The 24472-nt window shown below is 41.8% G+C and overlaps 2 protein-coding genes across 2 annotated transcripts in view; one reads left to right on the top strand and one right to left on the bottom strand.

Moving 5' to 3' along the window:
* The window catches only part of LOC144605954 (dynein axonemal heavy chain 11-like), a 261975-nt gene extending 260435 nt beyond the window's left edge, over positions 1-1540 (top strand). Inside the window, exon 82 of the mRNA XM_078421667.1 lies at positions 389-1540. Within this exon, the coding sequence (XP_078277793.1) occupies positions 389-636 (248 nt within the window). The 3' untranslated portion in view covers positions 637-1540. The remainder of the gene's footprint in view (positions 1-388) is intronic.
* On the bottom strand, positions 990-24193 carry cdca7b (cell division cycle associated 7b). Its single transcript, XM_078421655.1, has 10 exons — positions 24149-24193; positions 13966-14088; positions 10636-10770; positions 9888-10181; positions 6332-6403; positions 5459-5644; positions 5038-5166; positions 4464-4613; positions 3003-3139; positions 990-1533 (listed from the first exon to the last, which is right to left on the bottom strand). Exons 1-10 carry the CDS (start codon positions 24167-24169, stop codon positions 1506-1508), a joined length of 1275 nt encoding a protein of 424 aa, XP_078277781.1. The 5' UTR covers positions 24170-24193; the 3' UTR covers positions 990-1505.
* Between the last annotated feature and the right edge of the window lie 279 nt (positions 24194-24472).

The raw sequence follows: 24472 nt of genomic DNA, 5'->3' as shown, positions 1-24472 counted from the left end.
TTTAGTTACCAATTGATCAGAGACTACCATTAAACAGTCACTCGTCAAGAGATAAATCAATTAACTTTTGATAATGGGAAAAATCAAGTGTTTGTTGATATCAGACGATGGGCCTGAAAGATCCTGGGCCTTAATTACTTAACCATACTGGAACAAAACATGCAAGTACAATGTACACAGGTGAAGAGAGAAAGGAATTAAGAGGAAAATGTTTAGGAACAGATCGGCAGGCTGGGTAGAGGGAGGCTGTGGTGATTTACTCCGTCCTGTTAGCGTCTTTTCCCTACCATTTCATGCTCCACAATTTAAAATTAAAATTATTTTCATTATGTTTATCCCACACCTTACAAGCAGTAATAACATGTTTTACATTTGACAATTCTTTTAGGAGCAAAATGGGACATTCAGAATGGCATCATTGCAGAAGCACATCTTAAAGAACTTGCTTCCCCAGTGCCTATTATCTTTGTGCGGGCTACTCCAGCAGATAGGGAAGAATTGAAGAACATTTACCAATGTCCAGTTTACAAAACCAAAATCAGAGGACCTACCTATGTTTGGACATTCAATCTAAAGACCAGAGCGAAGCCTGCCAAATGGATTATTTCTGGAGTAGCCTTGCTCTTATCAGTTTAAAGATACATTACCAACCATTGATAGTAGTAAAGATTAACCTGAAAGTTACTTTTTTATCCAAGAACTAAATTTGGTTCAATGGACAGAATTGCAAAGACAAAGTGTAATGTTCCACATGTATGTATATAGTGCTGAGTTTTGAAAACAATTTAAATCTGACATGTAACTTCTAAAGTAGTTGCATGAAATATAATTCATAATATACTGGCAATAAATTAAGTGACCAGTAGGCTGCAATGTCATATTCGTAAGAAAATGTAACTGATAGAACTGTTTGTATGGCACAACACATATACCCATTTTTTTAATTATGCAACATTTGTTAGAAATTGTACATTTATTTTACATGCTTTTTATGCCACACATGGTAAGTTCTAAACATCAAAAAACTTCAGATTAACATTTCAAACAAATCTAATGCTCATGTTGCTGAATTATCAAACATTTCCAGTTTTAATTATTAGTCATTATGCAGTGTCAAATATATACTCAGATGCACATATGCATAAGACATTATGTTAACCCCTCATTTAGTGTTAATATGGTCAATGTACATAAAACATTTACCAGAGTAGCAGAATTAAACATTGACTTGCAATTTAGATAATAACATTGTAACTAACACCAGAAATCACCTATTTGTATGTAAAACCGATTTGAACAAGCGTTTAAACAATAAAAAACATTTTCAACTGCTGAAGCTATTTAGAAAAACAAACTCAGCTTCCAGACATTATATTTTAGTTATTGCAGTGAAGTATTTCCAAGCATCAATAGTTACCTAGTTGTAAAAATAATGTTTTTTGTTTCATTGGCGTTGAAGTAAAACTTTAAAGGAGGCTGAATCTTAACAGATCCTAGTTCCTGTCTTAATCTTCAATTAGTTGTTTCTGTAAACTAAAATAAAACATGTCAGTTAACAGTAAGTAATCAAAAAGACTTGTTCTTATTTGAAAACATTGAGAAACTATTTTTTAAAGTACTGTTTATAGTAATTACAGTGAATGAATGGTTTCAGGTTTGAAAGTTTAAAATCAGAAGGGTATAATTCTTTTTGAAGCTTAAAAAACATAGAAAATAGGTGCAGGAGGAGGCCTTTTGGCCCTTCGAGCCAGCACCACCATTCATTGTGATCATCCACAATCAGTAACCCATACCTGCCTGCTCCCCTGATTCTGGTAGCCCCTAGAGCTCTATCTAACTCTCTTTTAAATTCATCCAGTGAATTGATCTCTACTGCCTTCTGTGGCAGAGAATTCCACAAATTCACAACTCAGAAAAAGTTTTTTCTCATCGCAGTTTTAAATGGCCTCCCCTTTATTCTCAGACTGTGGCCCCTGGTTCTGGACTCCCCCAATATTGGGAACATTTTTCCTGCATCTAGCTTGTCCAGTTCTTTTATAATTTTATACGTTTCTATCAGATTCCCTCTCATCCTTCTAAATTCCAGTGAATACAAGCCAGTCTTTCCAATCCTTCCTCGTATGACAATCCCGGGGATTAACCTCATGAACCAACGCTGCACTGCCTCAATAACAAGGATGTCCTTCCTCAAATTAGGAGACCAAAACTGCACACAGTACTCCCGGTGTGGTCTCACCAGGGCCCTGTACAACTGCAGAAACACCTCTTTATTCCTGTACTCAGCTTGCTGCACTGGACTGAGGTGGATTCAACTACAATACTCTCTGACTAGCTAAAAATTTCCAATTCAGTCTAGATGGCACATATTTCCTTAAAAAAAAAAGGAGGTCGTTTGGTCCACCAAGTCTATGCTCAGAAAAATCCTATTTCATTACTCCTTGCATTCCTATCAATTCACACATCTTTGGAATGTGGAAGGGAAGACGGGTGGTCCAGAGAGAACATGAAAACACCACACAATGAGCACTGGATGTCAGGATTGAAACCTGGCCTTGAAGGGCAGCACCTCAGCAAACTAAAGATACAAACCTGACTGACCCCTATTTACGCAGTAGGAGAATCATGAACCAGAGGACGTTGGATTAAGGTGATAAAATAAAGATTTAATAGGAACCTGAGGGGCAACTTTTTCTTTTACACACATAGGATGGTGGGTATATGGAATGGGCTGCTAGATAGTTGAGGCAGGTACAACAATTAAAAGACATTTGGACAGTTACATGGATAGGAAAGATTCAGAGGGATTTGTGTAGATGGGTTATCTTGGGCTGAAGGCCCTGTTTCCATGCTACATGACTATGGGATGTGCTGAAAGGCCCATTTCTGTGTTATACATTTATTTAATTGCTGCGCCAATGCTCTCACCTAGCAGTGAAAGTAATATTCAGTGGACATATTCAGTGGACATATCCACAAAATCCCAATCAATTTCATTCTCTTACCTTTCCAAATAGGCTTGAACATTATCATATCCATAAAATTTTGCCAAGTGAACAAGAATCCCCGTGGCACACCGGCCATCCCGACGACGGCAGAAGCTACAATTGCAGATCCCTCTGCAAGGAGGGCAAACCCAGTCCTACAACAAAAAAAAACGTTCAGCATTACAGATCAATAGCCCTGTAAAATGTCCACTCAACCAGTTAGAGCAGTGGACTTGTGAACCTGCCTAGGATTTCTACCAAAGATCCTCTATACATTGATCAGTTCTAGGATCAGAATTAGCCCATTCAGCCCATCAAGTCTATTCCAGCATTCAATCACGACTGATCTATCTTTCCCTCTCAACCCCATTCGCCTGCCTTCGCCCCATTACCCCTGATACCCTTAGGAGGGAAAGATCGATCAGCCAGGATTGAATGGCAGAGTAGATTTGAAGGGTCAAATGGCCTAATTCTGCTCCGATCACATAATCAAGAATCTGTCAAATCTCCGCCAAAAGTATCCATTGACAGTGTTCACAGCCATCTGTGGCAATGAATTCCACAAATTCACCACCCTCTGACTAAAGAAATTCCTTCTCATCTCCTTTCTAAAGGTATGTCCTTTTATTCTGTGGCTATGGCCTCTGGTCCTAGATTCTCCCACTAGTGGAAACATCCTCTACACACTCACTCTATCCAGGCCCAAGTTTTCTCCAAAGCGCAGGTTTGCTAACATCGAATTACCCCATTATACTAGAATAAGAATGCAACTTGCCAGGACAAGAGTGCAAGGTTTCATTCCTTGCCATCCCACACCCCACCTAAAATTAAACATCTGCAACGGCTTCTGAAACTCGTTCCTCTTTAAAAAGGGGCCCTATTAAGGTCTGCAACATCTGGACATGCCAGGTATTTCATGCTAACTCCTTTTTGTCCTTTTATTTCCAGTGTATATGTGAAATTGCCCCAGAAGAAAACGTTTTGAAATTCTCCTGCTTAGTTTTAAAATACTGATTTAATGCTGTGTTCAAATAAATGCTAATCCCGATCTGGTGCCTGCTCAACTGACAAGATGATCTATATATGCCAAAGAGTACAAGTGACACCTAATCATGTAAATCTTGCACAAAATGCAAGTTTACCACCATACAAACTTGTTTAGGATTCAAAAATGGGTTGCAATTCAGATTTAACAAATAAATGAAGTACAAGAAAAGACAAATATAGATTGAAAATTCATCCATGAGTAAGTTCTTGGATGGAAGCAGGTACACGTAGCTCTACATTTTCACCATTTCATTTGAACTAAATTTTAAGAATTTAATGTGCAGCCACCATTATATATGCTGAGTTAACAAGTTGGTATTGTATCTTTTCAAGCACAACAAAGATTGTGTTACTATGGAAAAGGACACAGTAATTAACATCTAGCAACTTATGGCCATACAGCACATTTAACACTTAAGTATATATACATACAGGGTTTAGAAGGGCCGATCTCACATTTTCTCCATATCGATTGCGCAAACAGGGTCCACAAAATTGTCCTCTTACACCATAACAATCACGATTACGACAGATCGTCTTTGTATCTATTGTCTTCTGCCGACATTGATGGCAAGTGCTTCCCTACATGCATACAAAGAAAAACATTTTTCCTTTTTATTGTGACATTAGGGGAGCAATCTCAATTTTAAAACATGGTAGAAAATTATTAACACTGATTTTCTGAGATTATCTCTGAATGTGGAATCTCAAAGTTAGTCAGTTTTGCAAAATTTACAGCAGAATTAATATTAAACCATGTTGGGGAAAAAGTATTGTATAAAGTAATAAATTTATTACAGGACAGTCATAAGAGACCATGACAGATAATGATAATATGCTGTCATTCTACATACCACCTGAAAGCAATGCAGCCCCAAAGTAGCATATCATTTAAAATGAATATACTGGTTTATAAAGCAGTTAAATGTTTAAACATCAAAATAATGTACGAGTTTCTGACTTGAAAGATCCATTCAATAGTGTTAGAAAAAGGTCTGACAATTACCATACAACGATCATATATTTTATCTTTAACAGTGATGGCAATATTTTCCAAATCCTCTTCTGTGATATTATCAGCGAATCTTGGCTTGCAATTGAAAGATCTTCGCCTCCTTTTCTTTAAACTTTCATCCTATAAAGTGTATTAAAAAAATCTAAATTTAAACCAACAAATTCAAATTAACTACAATTAGAAATAAGAACAATTAAATTGTACAGACATACATACCATGAAATTGTAACTAAACAACAACACATTACAGTGGTCAGTTATTTCAGTAGTAGCTCATTTAATCCGTAATGTCCTGGTTGCAAATTTAAAGCAAAAAGGCAAAATGCTGTAATTATTCTGAAATTATATCTATACTTGGATTTTTAGGCAGTGCACTAAAATTAAAAAATCCTTTCCAGAAGATGTCCACTACCTCAACAAAACGATCTGATAGATCAGATCTCAAACGGAAGTTTTTCACTTGGTCCATAAGTTTGGTTGGAGAAATCGCAAGCTTTTCCACAGAAAACCTCTCAGGAGGCCGTGCATTTCTGGTTGGATTCACACGGCGTTCAATCTTTCCTTCAGAAAAAGTTCTCTTTGGAGTTCTTTTCTTTTTCTGAAAAGATAAGAATGTTGCACTTGAATAGAGAAACATATCACACACACAGTTCAAGTATTTTTTTTTTTCAAGAGCTTCATTGTCTTATGCCCCAAAATGGAACAATAATTATTATATATTAAAAACAATAATAATAAAACAATGCCCCCCCCCCCCCCCCCCAATGCAGCTTAGTCTGTTTGTTGAGAAGAAGCTGCTACTGAAGCTGGACACTACAGTTTTCAGGCTCCTAAAATTTCTTCCCGATGACAGATGAGAAATGAAACCATGGCCATGCTGGTCATGCATGGTCATGGTCCCCTATTATGCAGACTACTGTTTTGAGGCAGAAACTCCTGTAAATCCCTTAGATGTTAGGGAGGTCAGTGCCCGTGATGGACTGGGCAGAGTTCATCATAATTCAAAAGAACACTGGAAATTGAACACATAATAAAATGCCTCGGAGGCATTTGCCCCTTGCTTCTTTCAGAGAGGGCACACTGGACATGTCATCTGTGAGATGGATTCTATATCACCAAACTTCCTTGGTACAATAAAATACCAGATTGTTGTCCTCACTTCTAGAGTGGAGGTGATTTAGATTTGGAGAAAAATACCACTTTCCTGGATGATAAAATATCACTTCTCATACATGGCAATTTCAATAAGATAATATACAAATTGTGAGTATTATACCATACTTACTGAAGGTGAAGTCTGTCCATTCACTGGAAAGAGTCCAGGCATTGTTTTTAATTCTGCCATTAGTTTAGCAAGCTAAAAAACAAAATCGAATAACACGTTAAAAAAAAGGTATACCAAAACAAAAGATTAAAACCAGTATACCAGATTATGCAATGGACTAAAAATTACCACAGGTTAGGTTGAACTTCCTTGTAGAGGCATAGATCGACCATGACACCCTGTGTGTCTCAGTAACAAGTAATTTTATTAATTTACCAGGTAATTTATGAGCACTTTAATATTCATCACCAACATATCCATTTCTCCATCAACTACAACATACGCATTGCCTTTCGTTTGATTGTATGCAGCATTTTATGAAAGGGGAGAATTTCACATGCTAAAATTGGTGCATACCAAATCGTTACTGTCAAAAACTTCTTTTAAAAAAGGAGCAGCAGATTATAGCAGCTAATACAAACTTAAAATATTTTAAAAGTATCAGATTGGGTTTGGGATTTGTTCAAAGCAAATGTCAATCAAGATATTTGGGTATTTTAAAGATGGGTTATCATATCCAATGCTAGCATTAACTGTGAGGAAACGTATTGACCCGAAATGTCAACTATCCATTTTCTCCAGAGATGCTGCCCGACCGGCTGGGTTACTCCAGCATTTTGTGTCCATCTTTGGTATAAACCAGCATCTGCAGTTCCTTGCTATTAATTTTTAACTGTGATCACTACTGGTATTCATCTGCAGAGTTCAAATGTCTGATGCTAATCTACAAAACTCATCACCAATGGAACCCATCATCAACAGGGCTGTCAAATGGCACTTCTCAATGACCTATTCACTGATGCCCAGAGCTGAGTTGTATAAACACCGCGAAAACAATGGTCAGCGACATCAAGGATTATTAAGGGGTTGGACACGTTAGAGGCAGGAAACATGCTCCCAATGTTGGGGGAGTCCAGAACCAGGGGCCACAGTTTAAGAATAAGGGGTAGGCCATTTAGAACAGAGATGAGGAAAAACTTTTTTAGTCAGAGTTGTGAATCTGTGGAATTCTCTGCCTCAGAGAGCAGTGGAGGCCAATTCTCTGAATACATTCAAGAGAGAGCTAGATAGAGCTCTTAAGGATAGCGGAGTTAGGGGGTTATGGGGAGAAAGCAGGAACGGGGTACTGATTGAGAATGATCAACCATGATCACATTGAATGGCGGTGCTGGCTCGAAGGGCCGAATGGCCTCCTCCTGCACCTATTGTCTATTATTGTCTATTGTAAGACGGTATCTGGCCAAATGTGACATCAACATGCCAGCGCCAAACTGAAATGAGTGGGCATTAAAAGAAAAAACACTAAAAGTTGCAGTCATACCTTTCAAAGAGGAAGGTGGGGGCTAGGAGATGTCAATGATACCAACTCCAGGACATCACTACAGGAGTTCCTCCGAGCAGTAATGTGGGTACAACTTACTTTAGTCACTTTGTTAGTGACTAACCTTTCTTCAAAGAATGAGAATGTCCCTGATGGCTAGACAATGTCAATTCCATTTGCAACTCCTTAGCAAATGCATGCAGGTGTGGGCTGATAATATGACAAGTAACATGCCCACAATGATACTGCCAGGCAATGGCCAAACTCAACTAGTGAAAATCTAACCACTTAATCTTGACTTTCAGTTGCTTTACCTATTGCCAACAAACCCATCCACCCAACACAGATCAATACACAGATGCAATGACCAGAAACTCTACTAGACCTGGCACACATATAATCTGGCTGACCAGAGGAGAGATATTCTGTCAGGTGAATTTCCTCCAAACACCCCAATGTCTTTCAAGTGAACGAATCAATGCTGACACCTCTCGAACACCTGAACACCATCCAGGACAGAATGCTTGACTGGCACTCTGCGAACCACTCTAAACATTCAACATTTCCACCACCAGTATAGAGTAGTTGCAAAAAGCCCTTTAGTCACTTGTTAAGCCTACACCAACAATGCCTCAAACCTACAGCCTCCATCACCAAATAGCACAACAGCAGCACACGCCTGAGAACAGCAATTCTTGCAGGTTCCCCTCTAAGTAAAGTGCCACCTTGATTTGGAAATATACTGTCTGTACTTCATCAATGGATCTAGATCTTGGCACCCTACCCTACAGCACTGCGGGAGTACCCTCATCAGTATGGTTAGCACCACAATAAAGCAGCTTGCCACCTTTTCTAGGGCAAGATGGGTGGAGGAGCAGTAGTGTAGAGGGAGCAGGAAGTCTGCAGAAGGACTAGGACACATTGGTAGAGTGCGGAAAGATGTGGCAGATGGAATGCAGCATAGTAAAGTGCGCAGTCATGCACTTTGGTGGGAATAAAGGCATAAACAATTTTCTAAATGGGGAGAGGATTCAGAAATTGGAGGTGCAAAGGGACTTGGGAGTAGTGGTGCAGGATTCTCAACGGGTTAATTTGTAAGGTGAATCAGCAGTAAGGAAGGCAAATGCAATGCTAGTATTCATTTTGAGAGGACCAGAATATAAAAGCAAGGATGTAATGCTGATGCTTAATATGGCACAGGTCAGAGCACAGATTGTGAGCAGTTTTGGGTGCCATTCTGAGGAGGGATGTGCTGGCTTTGGAGAGGGTAGAGGAGGTTTACGAGAATGATCCTTGCGTGGTTAGGTTAACATATTATGAGTATTTGACAGCTCTGGGCCTGTAGTCACTGGACCTCTTTGAAATCTACTGAATAGTGAAAGGCCTGGATAGAATGGGTATGATGTTTATTATTGGGAGAGTCCAGGAACAGAGGGCACAACCTCAGAATAAAAGGACATATCTTTAGAAAGGAGACAAGGACGATTTTTCTTTAGCCAGACGAAGGTGAATCTGTGGAATTCATTGCCACAGACGGATGCAGAATCCGTCATTGGATATTTTAAGGTGAAGATGGTCTTGATTAGTAAGGGGGTCAAAGGTTATGAGAAGGCAGGACAATGGGGTTGAGAGGGAGAAACACCTGCAATGATTGAATGGCAGAGTAGACTCGATGGGCCGAATATGACTTATGAACTTATGAATTGGAGATGGGCTGCAAGTACTGGCCCTGCCAGATCCTGAAAGTGTAAATAACATGGTGCAGTGAAGAGACGCCACAGGGAAAAGAAATATGGTGGATGTTTGTCAGTATTCACCTTTTGTTTATATCATCTAATTCTGCTGACTTGCTAACATAAGTGTAAAATTAATTAAATACCAGTATAAGTAAGATGGCCTACAAAAAGCCATTAAACTAATTTATGTTGGTTGGCCTATATGACCTTCATTTCATTATTCGAGGGAAAAAGCAAAACATTCCAAATGTTATACAAGCAACAAATATATACATGACAGATGGCATCCTCTATTAAGTTCTGAAAAATACAAGGAATGACAACTTGCAAACATAGTTGCCTTGCGTGGAAACATATAAGATGATTCTCAGAGTTGCAAACAGACATAAGCAGCACAATTACACAACTCATTAAGCAAGTATTTTGTAAATAAGCAAATACTACTCAAATCTACTCCTACCATCTCTTTATTCTCTTTAATGTTCATGGCTCGCTTTAGCAAAACATTAGACCGCTTCTTCCTTGACCCAGAGTCGTCATCTGATTCAGACTCAGACACATCCAGCTCGCGCTCCTTTCTCTTTGCTGGCCGCCTTGTTGGAAATTTGAATGCCACACACAGTCCAAAATGGGGTTTCCTTGATGTTGGTTCCATTTCACTTTCAATGGAAGATAGGTCATCATCGTCCTCCTCCTCCTCCTCGTCACATTCAGTAAAACCTTCATCTTCATCCTCCATTTCCGAACTCATGGACTACAAGGACAAGAAACATAAGCTTGCACTTCTACTTACAATATTAGGTGACTGCCTGTATGTACTAAAAACACATATGGGATTTATAACTTAATAGCAATAAAAATGAAACAGACGTACATGAATGCTGCCTTTTCTTACACATTGCATGAACAGTTTGACGTTTGGTCTATTGTCATTTTGTCAGTGTTTGAAGGCAGCCCAAGTAAATTAAACAGAAGGTCTCTCTGTAATGCCCACTCACAACTAACAATTGCAGTTTGTTGGGGGAAAGAGGCCAATAACTAAAACAGTCATTCGCACTTGCTGCTATACGCATTTAATACAAATATTATTTTAACTGTTACCACCAATAAAGGGGAGAAATACAAGTATTTAAAGAGGGAAAGAAAAATAGGATTATCCAACTAATGAGTTTGACAGTAAAATAAATTCTCTCTATCGTAGTCCTTACCTTCAAATCCAGCTCACCATTAGATTCAAAAGTACTTGAAGGGAACCCTTCAAAAACATAATCAGCTGAGCAACTATCATCTGTGAAAACTTCAATCAACTCTTCTGTAATGTACTTGGACTGGAATTTGGAAACCTGAAAGCCAAAAGTGAACAAAAGGAGTTTAGAGAAGAAGTCCATATAATGAAATCTACATAAACAAACCAATTGTTCAGAAGTAGCTGCAAATTCCAATGTCAATAGCGATTATTTATAAAATGGAGCTCCACTTCATTGGCCACAGGGTATTGTTTTAATAAAAAAGGAAATTGACATTATTCTACAGAAACTCAGTTGGACTTTTCAGTTGAGCTTTTTGAAAACAAATCTCTTCGCAGTATGTTGGCATCAGTGGCAAGACATTTATTACCATCTCAAATTGTCCAGGCGTGGGGAGGGAAGAGGGCACGCCGAAGGTATGCAGGAAATTTTAAACAAGCAGCTAAGACCAGTTTCATTTTCCTCCTGACGTATTTGGGTTTATTGAAGATGCCATAGTGGGATTTGTACTCCTGTCTCTGGAACACATAGTCACCGTCTGTGTCATATGTTAATGCAAAAATGTCCATAGCAGCTGAACAGGAGCATTATCAAATGATGGTGCACTCCCAATGAAGGGAGAAAGCAAAGAAGTACAAACCCCGGCGAGTAGCACTGGTTTGTGACTTATCATGGACCATGTGAATTATTATCATGGACCATGTGAGTTACTATCATGGACCATGTGAGTTACTATCATGGACCATGTGAGTTACTATCATGGACCATGTGAGTTACTATCATGGACCGTGTGAGTTACTATCATGGACCGTGTGAGTTACTATCATGGACCGTGTGAGTTACTATCATGGACCGTGTGAGTTACTATCATGGACCGTGTGAGTTACTATCATGGACCGTGTGAGTTACTATCATGGACTGTGTGAGTTACTATCATGGACCGTGTGAGTTACTATCATGGACCATGTTTGCAGATTAATTCTGTTCATTCAAAATCCAAATAACATTTTATATAAGCAACATCCAAAACACAGCAGTCCAAATCTTTAAGCAGCAGAAAACACTGGAAACACTTGGTCGGTGGAAAGAGCTGATTATTCACGTATGGTAGACACAAAATGCTGGAGTAACTAAGCTGGACAGGCAGCATCTCTGGAGAGAATGAATGGGTGACGTTTTGGATCGAGACCCTTCTTCAGACTGATGTCAGGGGAGTGGGCAGGTCAAAGATAGAATGTGGTCGAAGACAGTAAGACTGGTGGGAGAACTGGGAAGGATGAGGGGATAGAGAGGGAAAGCAAGGGCTATTTGAAGTTAGAGAAGTCAATGTTCATACCGCTGGGATGTAAGCTGCCCAAGCAAAATATGAGGTGCTGTTCCTCCAATTTGCGCAGGGCCTCACTCTGACAATGGAGGAGGCCCAGGGCAGAAAGGTCAGTTTGGGAATGGGAAAGGGAGTTGATGTGCTGAGCCACCGGGAGATCAGGTGAGTTTAGACGGACTGAGCCGAGGTGTTCAGTGAAATGATCGCCGAGCCTGCACTTGGTCTCGCCGATGTACAGCCGTTGACATTTGGAGCAGTGGATACAATAGATGAGGTTGGAAGGTGCAAGTGAACCTCTGCCTCACCTGAAAGACTGTTTGGCTCCTTGGATGGAGTCAAGGGGGGAGGTAATGGGACAGGTGTTGCATCTCCTGCGGTTGCAGGGGAAAGTATCCTGGGGAATGGGTGGTTTGGGTGGGAAGGGACGAGTTGACCAGGGAGTTGCTGAGGGAACGGTCTCTGCAGAAAGCAGAAAGGGGTGGAGATGGGAAGATGTGGCCAGTAGTGGGATCCCGTTGGAGGTGGCGAAAGTGCTGGGAGGATTATATGGTGTATGCGACGGCTGATGGGGTGGAAGGTGAGGACAAGGGGGCCTCCTTTCTTGTTGCGAATGGGGGGAGGGGGAATATGAGCGGAGCTGCGGGATATCAAGGAGACCCTACTGAGCCTCATAATGGAAGAGGGGAACCCCCGTTTCCTAAAGAATAAGGACATCTCTGATGATCTAATATGGAAAACTTCATCCTGGGCGCAGATGCGGCGTAGATGGAGGAATTGGGAGTTGGGGATAGAGTCTTTACAGGAAGCAGGGTGGGAAGAAGTGTAATCTAGATAGCTATGGGAGTCAGTAGGTTTGTAGTAGATGTCGGTCAATAGTCTGTCTCCCGCGATGGAGACGGCGAGATCCAGAAATGGTAGGGAGATGTCGGAGATGGTTCGAGTGAATTTGAGTACAGGATGGAAATTATTCGTGAAGTTGATGAAGTCAGCGAGTTCTGCATGGGTGCAGGAGGCAGTCGTCAATGTAACGGAGGTAGAGTTCGGGGATAGGACCAGTGTAAGCCTGGAACAGTGATTGTTCGACGTACCCTACAAAGGGGCAGGCATAGCTAGGACCCATGCGAGTGCCCATAGTTACGCCTTGGATTTGGAGGAAGTGGGAGGAGTCGAAGGAGAAGTTGTTGAGGGCAAGGACCAGCTCTGCTAGGTGGAGGAGAGTATTGGTATACGGAAATTGGCTGGAGAAAAGGGATTGGGCAGGATGGGAGGCATCCTTGACAATACTTCCAGCTTGTCTGATGCAACACAGCGTGAAAATGGACTGGATAGAAGTGATGAGCCTGTGATGGGCAGGACTGTGTGCACCACTCTCTGCAGGATCAGGCAGCCATGAGCAGAGCTTTTGCCCAATCAGGCCGAGGTGCATCCTGTCAGAATATTTCCTCCAACACATCTGCACGTTCAAGAGAATCCACGCCAAATCTTCTCAGGTGCCAAGGAAAGTAAATACACTGATGCACTATCTTGATCGTCGCATCAGAAGAGGAGACCAGATTAGGTTGCTGGAGATATGGACCCCTCTGACTTGAAGCGGGATTGAACACCACCTACTGCAGTAAATAGAGAGTCTAAACATTTTCTCCCTCTGCCAAAGGGGAATCAGTTTGTTGTAGAAAAACAAGTTTAAATGATTTTGGAAGGGAACTGGACAGGAGTACAAATCCCACTATGGCATGTTCAATAAACCTAAATAAATCAGGAGGAAAATGAAACTGATCTTAGCTGCTTGTTTAAAAATCCCTACACACTTTTGGCGTACTTTCCTGCGTACGTTTACACTTCCCATTGTTGCACAGGAATTCAATCACAAGACAGAGACAGCACGTTTGATTGAATTGCTGAAACAAGATTCAGAATGCTATTAGCACTGAACGTATAATTTTAAAAATAAAGTACATCCTACTCACATTTATGTTTTTATCCGGTTTGTCCTGGGCATAATCAAGTAATGTATTACATTCATCCTCTGGAAAACCCCAAAACTCCTCATCGCTTGGAGCATCAAAAATATCTGCTATCGCCTTTGGTATCTGCAAACATAATAAGAAGATAAGATTGGCACAGAATAATCAAATTTGTGGAATATATCTAGATTTCAAAATGTTATCGCCTCACAAGCAAACGTGAAAATATACGATTCTCATGATCTTTAAGACTTCAACGGGATTAACAACACTTATTTGTTCTGGTCGACCAAGACCTTATTGAAGGACAGAACATGCATGAGAGGTCAAATAGTAAATAAAAGCAAGAGTGGCTATGTTCTCAAGATATAGATTACTTTGAGGAAGACTGAAAGGAAAAAGTGCAGATTAAGAGGACTACAACAAAGTTCAAACAAGGGAAATAATTTTTTTTTTAAATGTAGGTATCACAAAATGCTGGAGTAACACAGCAGGTCAGGCAGCATCTAGGAGAGAAGGAATGGGTGACGTTTCGGGTCGAGACCCTTCTTCAGACTGATGGATTAAAAATAAATGTAAATAATAAGGTAATAATGCAGTGTGGTGATAAAGTGACTGTGAAGTGAATGTAGTGTGAGATTGTGTTGAAATGATTGACAAAATGGGACAGGAGCAAGTGATCAAAGGGCCTGTCCCACTTAGACGATTTTTTTGGTGACTGTTAAAAGTCGTAGCAGATCGCCAAACTTTTCTTTTACCCGACGACAATGACCACGACAAACCGAGTCAGGTCGAGATTACAGCGTCTTCTGAAACATTGTGAAAATTCCCACGCTGTCAATGCTTCTCCGGCGTCCTGGTTTTCGCTGAAATCACTGACAAGTCGGTAAGTACTTGAGAGTTTTGAACTATAACACCTTATATGGGGTCCTTAAAAACCAAGCTTCACTGTAACATGGAATAAACCGGATTTACTTCCAGTTTACTAATAGCTGTATTAAAATTTATTTATTTTTAAGTGGTTAAGTGGATTTTTGTGAAAAGTGTGGGCGTTCTTTGAAAATGTAAGTAGGACAGGCCCTTAAGAGAGCAGTCGCTAAAAGGAGAAAAACAGTAAAGGAAAAAATTAAACGCTCTTTATCCAAATGCGCTGATTACAAGGTCACTCAATTATCAGCAGAAATTGAGATAAATGAATATGGTGCAATAGCCATGAGGCCAGTATTCAGGCCAGTATTTGATCATTCAAAAGTATAAACAGAACAGCAAAGTTGGTGGGTTACCTCTCTTAAAAAGAAAAAGGGTGACACTAATGAAAAATTATCTTGGTTCAGAAAAATCAGGAAGTAGATTCAATTGGGAATTCAGAAACAAAGAATCCTTGGTGGGAGTGATCTATAGCATATCCATCCTCAAAACGGAGCTCTACAGTTAGAGAGTACCAACCAAGAAATGGAAGCTTTTAACAAAGGGTAAAGCAATGATTGTGGTACTCAAATTTTCAAGCGCATTTGGCACATAAGGCTGGAAAAGATCATCTTGAGGATAAATTCATTACATGTATTCATAAGTTTCCTACAAGTCATGTCAAAGACCCTATGGGGGAACAAAACATTTAGATTTGATTCAGTCAAAATCATGAGAAGAATAAATCAGGTAGATGCACAGACTCTCTTGCCCAGAGTAGGGGAATCGAGGAACAGAGGACATAGGTTCAAGGTGAATGGGAAAAGATTTAATCTGAGGGGTAACCTTTTCACACAAAGGGTGGTGGTTGTATGGAACAAGCTGCCAGAGGTAGTAGTTGAGGTTGTGACAATCCCAATATTTAAGAAACAGTTAGGTACATGGATAGGACAAGTTTGGAGAGATATGGAGCAAACGCAGGCAGGTTGGACTAGTGTAGCTGGGATATGTTGGCCGGTGTAGGCAAGTTGGGCCGAAGGGCCTGTTTCCATACTGTATCACTCTATGACTCTATAACCAAGAAGTACATTAGCAATTTCTAAACCAATTCTAGCGCAAAATATTGTCTAGAAAAGCAAACAATGAACGATGACCTCGAAGAAGTTCGTGTGAAAGGTTCGGTAAACAGTGATTCCAGTCGTAGAGAACAGCAAAACTGGAAGCTAATACTGGTAAAAGAGAAGTGAAATAAGGAATGCAGAAGATCCCAGAGAATAATGTGAAATAGTTGATGCAAAGGATGGATGCATTCAAAAGACAAGCAAAACAACCAAAGGGAAAGAAAGGGTCACATAGAAAGGTCGAGATGAGGAAGAATGCAAGGAGGTTCAAGTGCATAATGTTGTTTTGAACAGGTCAAGCCCCAGCCCAATTCTTTATCTAAATGGTGAGGAATACAAAGCAGGGATGCAGAGGTAATTTTGTGCCCTCACACATAAAGTATTGTATACATGCAGGTATATCAGGTGATTCGCAAAAGTAACAGAATGATATTCTTTGAATCTATGGGGAATTAAATACAGAATAAAGATATTCCAAGCATTCACAAAAACGCATTCTGGATTATTTAAGGAAGGCAGATAATGTGTTGGAAGCAATGAAAAGGTGGTTTACCAGACCAATACCAAGAATGGGCTGATTGTCGATGAGGATAGGTGTATTTGGTAGAAATTAGAAGATCAAGAGCGGACTTGATGGCAACATAGAATCTTAATGAATCCTGACAGGGTGTTTCTAGAGAGGATGCATCTTTTCGAAGAATCTAGAAAAAAAGGTCAATATTTAAAAGTAAGATAATCTATTCAAGATAAACGAGACAAAGCATTCTTTCTCCAAACATTGACTGTCTTTGGAATGCTCTTTTTCAAAGGGCAGTGGCAGAGTTTGGATGTTTGTAATGCAAAGGTGTAAGAGATGGTATTTATCACTAACATAAAATATCTAAGAGTTGATGGGATTGTGGAGTTGAGATTATAATATCAGCCTTGATCCTATTAAATGGCAAACAGGCACGAGGGGCCAAATGGCCCATTTATAATTAGTATATTCACTTTAAAAAAAAAAAAGCTTATCTTTGGGATCTGGACATCATTGGCTAGACAGGAAATTTCCTAACTACCTTCATGAGTTTTAGAGATAGAGCATGGAAACGGGCCTTTCAGCCCACCAAGGCCATGTCGACAATCGACAATTTTAGGCCCACCTTACTCACCATTGTCCTGTGGTGGGCTGGAGGAAGTTTTGTTCAAATTGGTGTTATACTTAAAGTTCTTGACATTTTAGAGTTTAAAAAATCACTTCTCCATTTTCCCTGGCCGTGAACCACGTTTGACATCACAATCGGACCCGCCCAAGTGATGGCCAATGAGAGGGGGCCATGATGGCCGGCGGGGGCGGAGCCACCAGAGTGACGGCAAATAACAGGGGGAGGTGCTGAGCCGTCGAGCTGAAACTTCAATAAATGCACTCCCCCACCCCTGCCGGGAGGACCGTCAGTTGGGGGAGGGTAGGAAAGGATTGCACCCAACGGGGGTTGCCGCGGCCGCAGGAGAGGTTTGCATGTAGGGTTGCCAGGTCCGCCGGAGAGTTTTGGATCAGTTGGGGGAGGATTGCCGGGCACGCAGGAAAGGTTTGCACCCCACGGGGGTCGCCGCGGCCGCAGGAGAGATTAGGACCCAACGGGTCCACGGCCGTCTAGTTCTATATAAATGTCAGCAGTTCCAAAAGAATGTTTATTTCTAGACCAAATAAGCTCACAAAATCTATAGGGCAAAACCGCACGTTTGACTTACAAATCTACTTTACAGTTGGGGCAATGTAAATTGATTAGTAAACAGTGAGAGGAACAGCATCTCGTAAAATCAGAAAGATGGCAAATCAAATTGCTACTTTTACAGGATAAGCCAGGTAACAGCCACTTAAAATATTAAAACAGAAAGTGCTGGAAACACTCAGCAGATCAGGCAGCATCTGTGGAGAGGAAAGCAGAGTTTACATTTCAGGTTCTATTTCACTTTCCACCTGAATTTCCACCTGAATTTCCAGCATCTTCTGCTTTTATTTCTCAGCAATTAAAAATGTATTAGGAATGTGAGATAGCTTACTTTCATATAATACTCAACCAAATACTGAATGAACAAGGGAGAGCCAGTGGATGTGGTGTATTTGGACTCTCAAAAAGCCTTTGAAAAGGTCCCACACAAGAGATTAGTGTGCAAAATTAGAGCATATGGCATTGTGGGTATGGTATTGACATGGATAGAGAACTGATTGGCAGACAGGAAGGAAAGAGTAGGAATTAACGGGTCCTTTTCAGAATGGCAGGCAGTGACTAGAGGGGTACCACAAGGTTCAATGCTGTTATTTACAATATATATGTTAACGTCTTAGACGAAGGAATTAAATGTAACATTTCCAAGTTTGCGGATGACACAAAGCTGGGTGGTAGTGTGAGCTGCGAGGAGGATGCTATGAGGCTGCAGGGTGACTTGGATAGGTTGGGTGACTAGGCAGATGCATGGCAGATGCAGTTTAATGTGGATAAATGTGAGATTATTCACTTTGGTGGCAAGAACAGGAAGGCAGATTATTATCTGAATGGTGTCAGATTAGGAAATGGGGAGGTTCAATGAGACCTGGGTGTCCTTGAACATCAGTCACTGAAAGTAAGCATGCAGGTACAGCAGACAGTGAAGAAAGCAAATGGTATGTTGGCCTTCATAGCGAGCAGATGAGTACAGGAGCAAGGAGGTCTTCCTGCTGTTGTACAGGGCCCTGGTGAGACCATACCTGGAGTATTGTGTGCAGTTTTGGTCTCCTAATTTGAGGAAGGACATTCTTGCTATCGAGGGAGTGCAGCGAAGGTTCACCAGGTTAATTCCCGGGATAGTGGGACTGAAATACGATGAAAGAATGGATCGATTGGAATTTAGAAGGATGAGAGGGGATCTTATAGAAACATATGAAATTCTTAAGGGATTGGACAGGCTGGATGCAAGAAAAATGCTTCCGATGTTGGGGGAGTCCAGAACCAGGGATCACTGTTTAAGAATAAGGGGTTGGCCATTTAGGACTGAGATGAGGAAAAACTTTTTCACCCAGAGTTGTGAATCTGTAGAATTCTCTGCCACAGAAGGCAGAGGTCAATTCACTGAATGTTTTGAAGAAATAGTTAAATATAGCTCTTAGGGCTAATGGAATCAAGGGATATGGGGAGAAACCAGGAACAGGGTACTGATTTTGGATGATCAGCCATGATCATATTGAACGGCGGTGCGGGCTCGAAGGGCTACTCCTGCACCTATTTTCTATGTTTCTATCAATAAAAAAGGTTGTTTATACAGCATTTTACTTATGTGTTTATACCGTCCATATCTATTGCCAAAGTCACTTTCTTGAAAACCCATAAACTCTTCATCATTGCTCTCTGTATTAAAGATCTCTGCAACCAATTTTGACATCTGCAAAAAGATATGAACAAAGTGAACTATCCCTAAGATTTCAAAAACATATTAATGTACAAAGATATACATGCATTTAAATGGACAAGGGCTGATTAGAGATAGTCAGCATGATTTTGTACGTGGGAGAGCATGTCTCACAAATCTGATCGTTTTTTTAAGATGTGACCAAAAAAGTTGATGAGGGCAGAACTGTAGAGGCTGTATGTATGAATTTCAGCAAAGTATTTGACAAGGTATCATCACATACTAGGCTTCCCTGGAAGGTTAGTTTGCATGGGAAACAAGAAAAGCTAGCCGATTGCAAGGCCTGTGACTGGCGGTGTGCCTCAGGTTCAGCACAGGACCCATTGCTGTTTGCCACCCTTTCTCAATGATTTGGATGGGAACATCTAAGGCATGATTAGTATTTATTCAAAAAATGCTGGAGTAACTCAGCAGGTCAGGCAGCATCTCAGGAGAGAAGGAATGGGCGACGTCTCGACCCGAAACGTCGCCCATTCCTTCTCTCCTGAGATGCTGCCTGACCTGCTGAGTTACTCCAGCATTTTGTGAATAAATACCTTCGATTTGTACCAGCATCTGCAGTTATTTTCTTACCCAGGCATGATTAGTAAGTTTGCTGACGGCACTAAAGTGGGTAGTACTGCAGATAACGAGGATGGATGTCAAAATTTGCAGCAGGATTTTGATAGGTTGGGCAGGAGGGCTGAGGAATGGTTAATGAAATTTAATATAGAGAAATGCAAGGTGTTGCATTTTGGGAAGTCTAACCAGGCCAGGGCCTACACAGTGAATGGCAGGGCTATGGGGAGTGCAGGTACATCATTCCTTGAAACTGGCGTCACAGGTAGATAGGGTAGTCAAGAAGGCGTTCAGCACATTGGCCTTCATCAGTCAGAGTATTAGGTATAGAAGTTGGGAGGTCATATTGCAGTTATATAAGACGTTGGTGAGGCCACATTTAGAGTAGTGTTCAGTTTTGGTCATGCTGTTACAGGAAACATGTTGTCAAGCTGGAAAGGGTGCAGAGAAGATTTATGAGGATGTTGTTAGGACTCGAAGGCCTGAGCTGTGGGGAGAGGTTGAGCAGGCTAGGACTTTATTCCTTGGAGTGCAGGATGAGTGGTGATCTTATAGAAGAGAATAAGATCATGAGAGGAATAGATAGGGTAAATGTATCGTCTTTTACCCAGAGTAAGGGAATTAAGAACCAAAGGACATAGGTTTAAGGTGAGAAAGGAAAGATTTAATACGAACCTGAAGGTTAACATTTTTTTTACACAAAGCATGGTAGGTATATGGAGCAAGCTGGCAGAGGAGGTAGTTAAGGCAGGTACTATCACATTTAAAACACATTTGGAGTGGACAGAGATTGGTTATGTTTAGAAGGATATGGGCCAAACGCAGAGATAGAACTAGTGTAGATGCGGCATGTTGGTCGATGTGGACAAGTTGCGCCGAAGGGTCTGTTTCTATGCTGTATGACTCCAGATGTAGTGGAAAGTGGGGTGGAGTATCAATGGTGCCAAAGTGGAAATAGTTAAGAACTTCCCTTGGCTTAAATATTACCATGTGGCGGGCCGAGCCACTTGGTCTCGAACCGTTGTTCGTCGAGCTCGAGCACTCGCGTGATCTGAGCCAATCAATGCCGACCTGGGTGGTCTGCTGGCGGTGTGCAGCGGACGATGGAGCTAGGCTTCACCTCGCAGTCAACATGTTAACAAACATTTTGCCCTCTTGCACAATTGTTGAGCTGTATCGTTTAAATATTAAACTGAGTGTTTATACAACACGTGAACCTCTACAGTGGTGACCCCGACGATCCAAAATGGCCACTTTTGGATTTCACCATGCCTGGAGGAGACAACCCAGATCAGCAGAACGTAGTTTCACTCAAACTGCCCACTTTCTGGACATCACAGCTCCAAGTGTGGTTTGAACAAGCCGAAGCCCAATTCCACATCCGCCAGGTAACTGCCGACATCACCAAGCACTATTACGTGGTCAGTGCGCCGGACCAGGACACCGCCGGACGCCTGATCGATTACCTTCGCCAGCCACCAGCTGACATGTATGAAGGGATCAGAACTCTCCTCAAGGCCACTTTCGGTCTCAACCACCGTGACAGGGCGGCAAAACCCCTGCACATGAATGGTCTAGACGACCGCAAACCGTCCGTGTTCATGAACAAAATGCTCGCCCTGATGGATGGACACAATACCTGCCTCCTTTTCAAACAGGTCTTCCTCAAGCAGATGCCTAAGGACATTTGCCTGCTCCTCGTGGATGAACTGACTCCCAACGGCTGGCAGCCAGTGCGGACGTGCTGTGGCAAGCCAAACAGCAGGGTGGAGCCACCATCAGTGGGGTGGCGGCTGTGCCTCGGCAGGTCATACGGGCGGTCCCAGCCTCCACGGAAGGAGCGGCAGTGACGTCGGCCACGAATGGCACCAGCAAGGACAAGTGGTGCCACTACCACCAAAGGTGGGGCCCCGAGGCCTGCCGATGCCGACCACCCTGCATGCATCCGGGAAACGCCTCGGCCGGCCGTCGGTAATGGCAACCGCAGCCGGCCAAAAACATCGCCTCCTCTACACCTGGGATCGTCATTCGGGACGGCGTTTCCTCGTTGACGCCGAATTGACTGCGCCCCACCTTGGCTCGGTGACCTTCTCCAACGAGTACGCCAGGATCTTGGCCGATTTCCCTGACATCATAACTCCCCAGTTCACAACAGCCAGCCCCAAGCCACTTTGGTCCCGAACCGTCATTCGTCGAGCTCGTGCACTCGCATAGACCTGGTGTGATCTGGGCCGACCAATCAACGCCGACCTGGGATGGTCTGCTGGCGGTGTGCTGCAGACAACGGAGTTAGTCTTCACCTCACAGTTAACACGCCAACACACACACCTTGCCCTCTTGTACTAATTGTTGAGCTGTATCGTTTAAATATTAAACAGTGTTTATGCAACACGTGAACCTCTACAACCATCACTTCGGCATGGATCAACTATTTTGAAGCAACAGCAAGAAGGCACACCAACTTCCTCAAGAAACTGAAGAAATTCGGCATGTCTCCAACAATTTTTACGAACTTCTACAGTTACACTGTAGTCTCTACTGTCAGGTTGCATTACAGGCTGGCTAGGGAACAGCTCTACCCAAGACTGTGAGAAATTGCGGAGTTGTGGATATAGTCACGTCCACCAGAGACCAGACTTCCCATCATTGACTCCAGCTACACTTCACGCTGCTTTGGGAAAGCAGCCAACATAATGGTAAATTTTTCCCACCCCCGCCTTTCCCTCTTCTCCACACTCCTGTCACGCAGAAGATACATAAACTTAAAAGTATGCACCACCAGACTCAAAAGTAGCATCTTTCTCACTGTTATCAGGCTTCTGAACAGTCCTTCCATTATCTAGGGTACAACCCCTCTTCAATGCTGAGAACTATGTGTAGGAAAGAACTGCAAATGCTGGTTTATACCGAAGATAAACACAAAATACTGGAGTAACTCAGGGGGTCAGGCTGCATGTCTGGATAAAAGGAGTAGGTGACATTTCAGGTCAGAACCCTTCTTCAGACTGATAGTTGCAGAACTCCCATCAGAGAAGGGGAGAACTTCTTCAAAGTAGGCATGCCACAAGGAGATTTCACAGTGGAGCTGATAAAATGTTTAGGAAGGGAAGCAGACACGGGTTTATACCAAAGACAGACACCTAAAATGTTGGAGTAACTTAGCGGGTCAGGCAGCATCTCAAGAGAAAAGGAGTAGGTGACATTTTGGATCAAAACCCTTTTTCAGACTGAAAGTCTTTCTTCAGTTTGAAGGAGGCTTCCGACCTGAAACATCGCCTACTCCTTTTCTCGAGATGCTGCCTGACCTGCTGAGTTATTCCAGCATTTTGTGTCCATGCTGAGAACTATAATCTGCACACTATCTTTCCCTTTAATCCACTTGCTGTACTTGAATTTGGCTTGATTGTATTGATGTCTAAGAATTATCAGACTTGATTGGACAGCACCAAAACAAAGCTTTCCACTGCACCTCAGTACACGTGACAATAATAAACCCAAACCCACACGTTCATTTAAAAATTAATCAACCAGCCATCTTTAAACTAGAAAGTTTGAACAATGTAATTATGGTCATAACTTTAATATTAAGTAAATGGAACAACTGAAAAAATTAGTTTACAAACGTTCTTGACGAGTTTCCATTCCTTAAACCCTTCCTAATTTTGTGTTCGTACTTTTGGCGTAAACAAGGACCAAAACAAACCACGCTACAATACAGTTGGCGTTTGCGAAAAAGCATAAAAGTGCAATAGGAACTTATTAAATGTACTTTATAATTCTTAAATTGTAAATGATTATATTGAGCGCTATTGCGGAGGGTATTGTAAAACATGTAGGTCCAACTAAAATTTGATGTGTACGTTTTCATTACTCTCGAGATTTCTTTTCTTCGGCAATTCCGCTGAAAAGGCCCTACTAAACATTCCTCTACGTATTTATATTATTTGCATGAGAAACAGTGGTTTTAAACTAGAAAACGAGGCCTCGTGGTATTTTTGATACTCTGAAAGTTCATCGATGAAAATAAAGTCTTCGCGCCACACCAGTGTATTTACTCGGCAAAATTGAAAGATTAGAAGAGAATACAATTCACGCACGGAAGGGGAGGGGGGACACAATGAAACATATATGATACTAAATGCATGCAGACCATAAAGCACAGCTGGCTGACTCACCGCACCACCGAGCTCCACCATCCTGCAGATTAAATGTCCCGGGAATCCGGGCCAACACTTCCCGCGCTCGCGACCGCCCGCGCGCGCTGCTAGACCCGGACCGTGCCAGCGGCACAGTCGCAGGAGGGGTGGTCACCAATCACTTCAAAGTCCTCAGTCCCTGCAAATGACATTGATCCCCATATCATCAACTCTCGCACATCCACCTACAAATACACATGGGGTGTTATTCCCATTTCGTGTTGCATTTACCGATGGAGTATGGTTTCTTTTGAGTGACTTTTCCAAGATACACTACGATGCATAGATGGTATTATCCATCAA

Source organism: Rhinoraja longicauda, chromosome 2 (genome assembly GCF_053455715.1).
Source record: "Rhinoraja longicauda isolate Sanriku21f chromosome 2, sRhiLon1.1, whole genome shotgun sequence".
NCBI classification, from domain to species: Eukaryota; Metazoa; Chordata; class Chondrichthyes; order Rajiformes; family Arhynchobatidae; genus Rhinoraja; species Rhinoraja longicauda.
The sequence above is the reverse complement of the archived record's forward strand: the minus strand, read 5'-3'. Positions and strand labels throughout refer to the sequence as shown.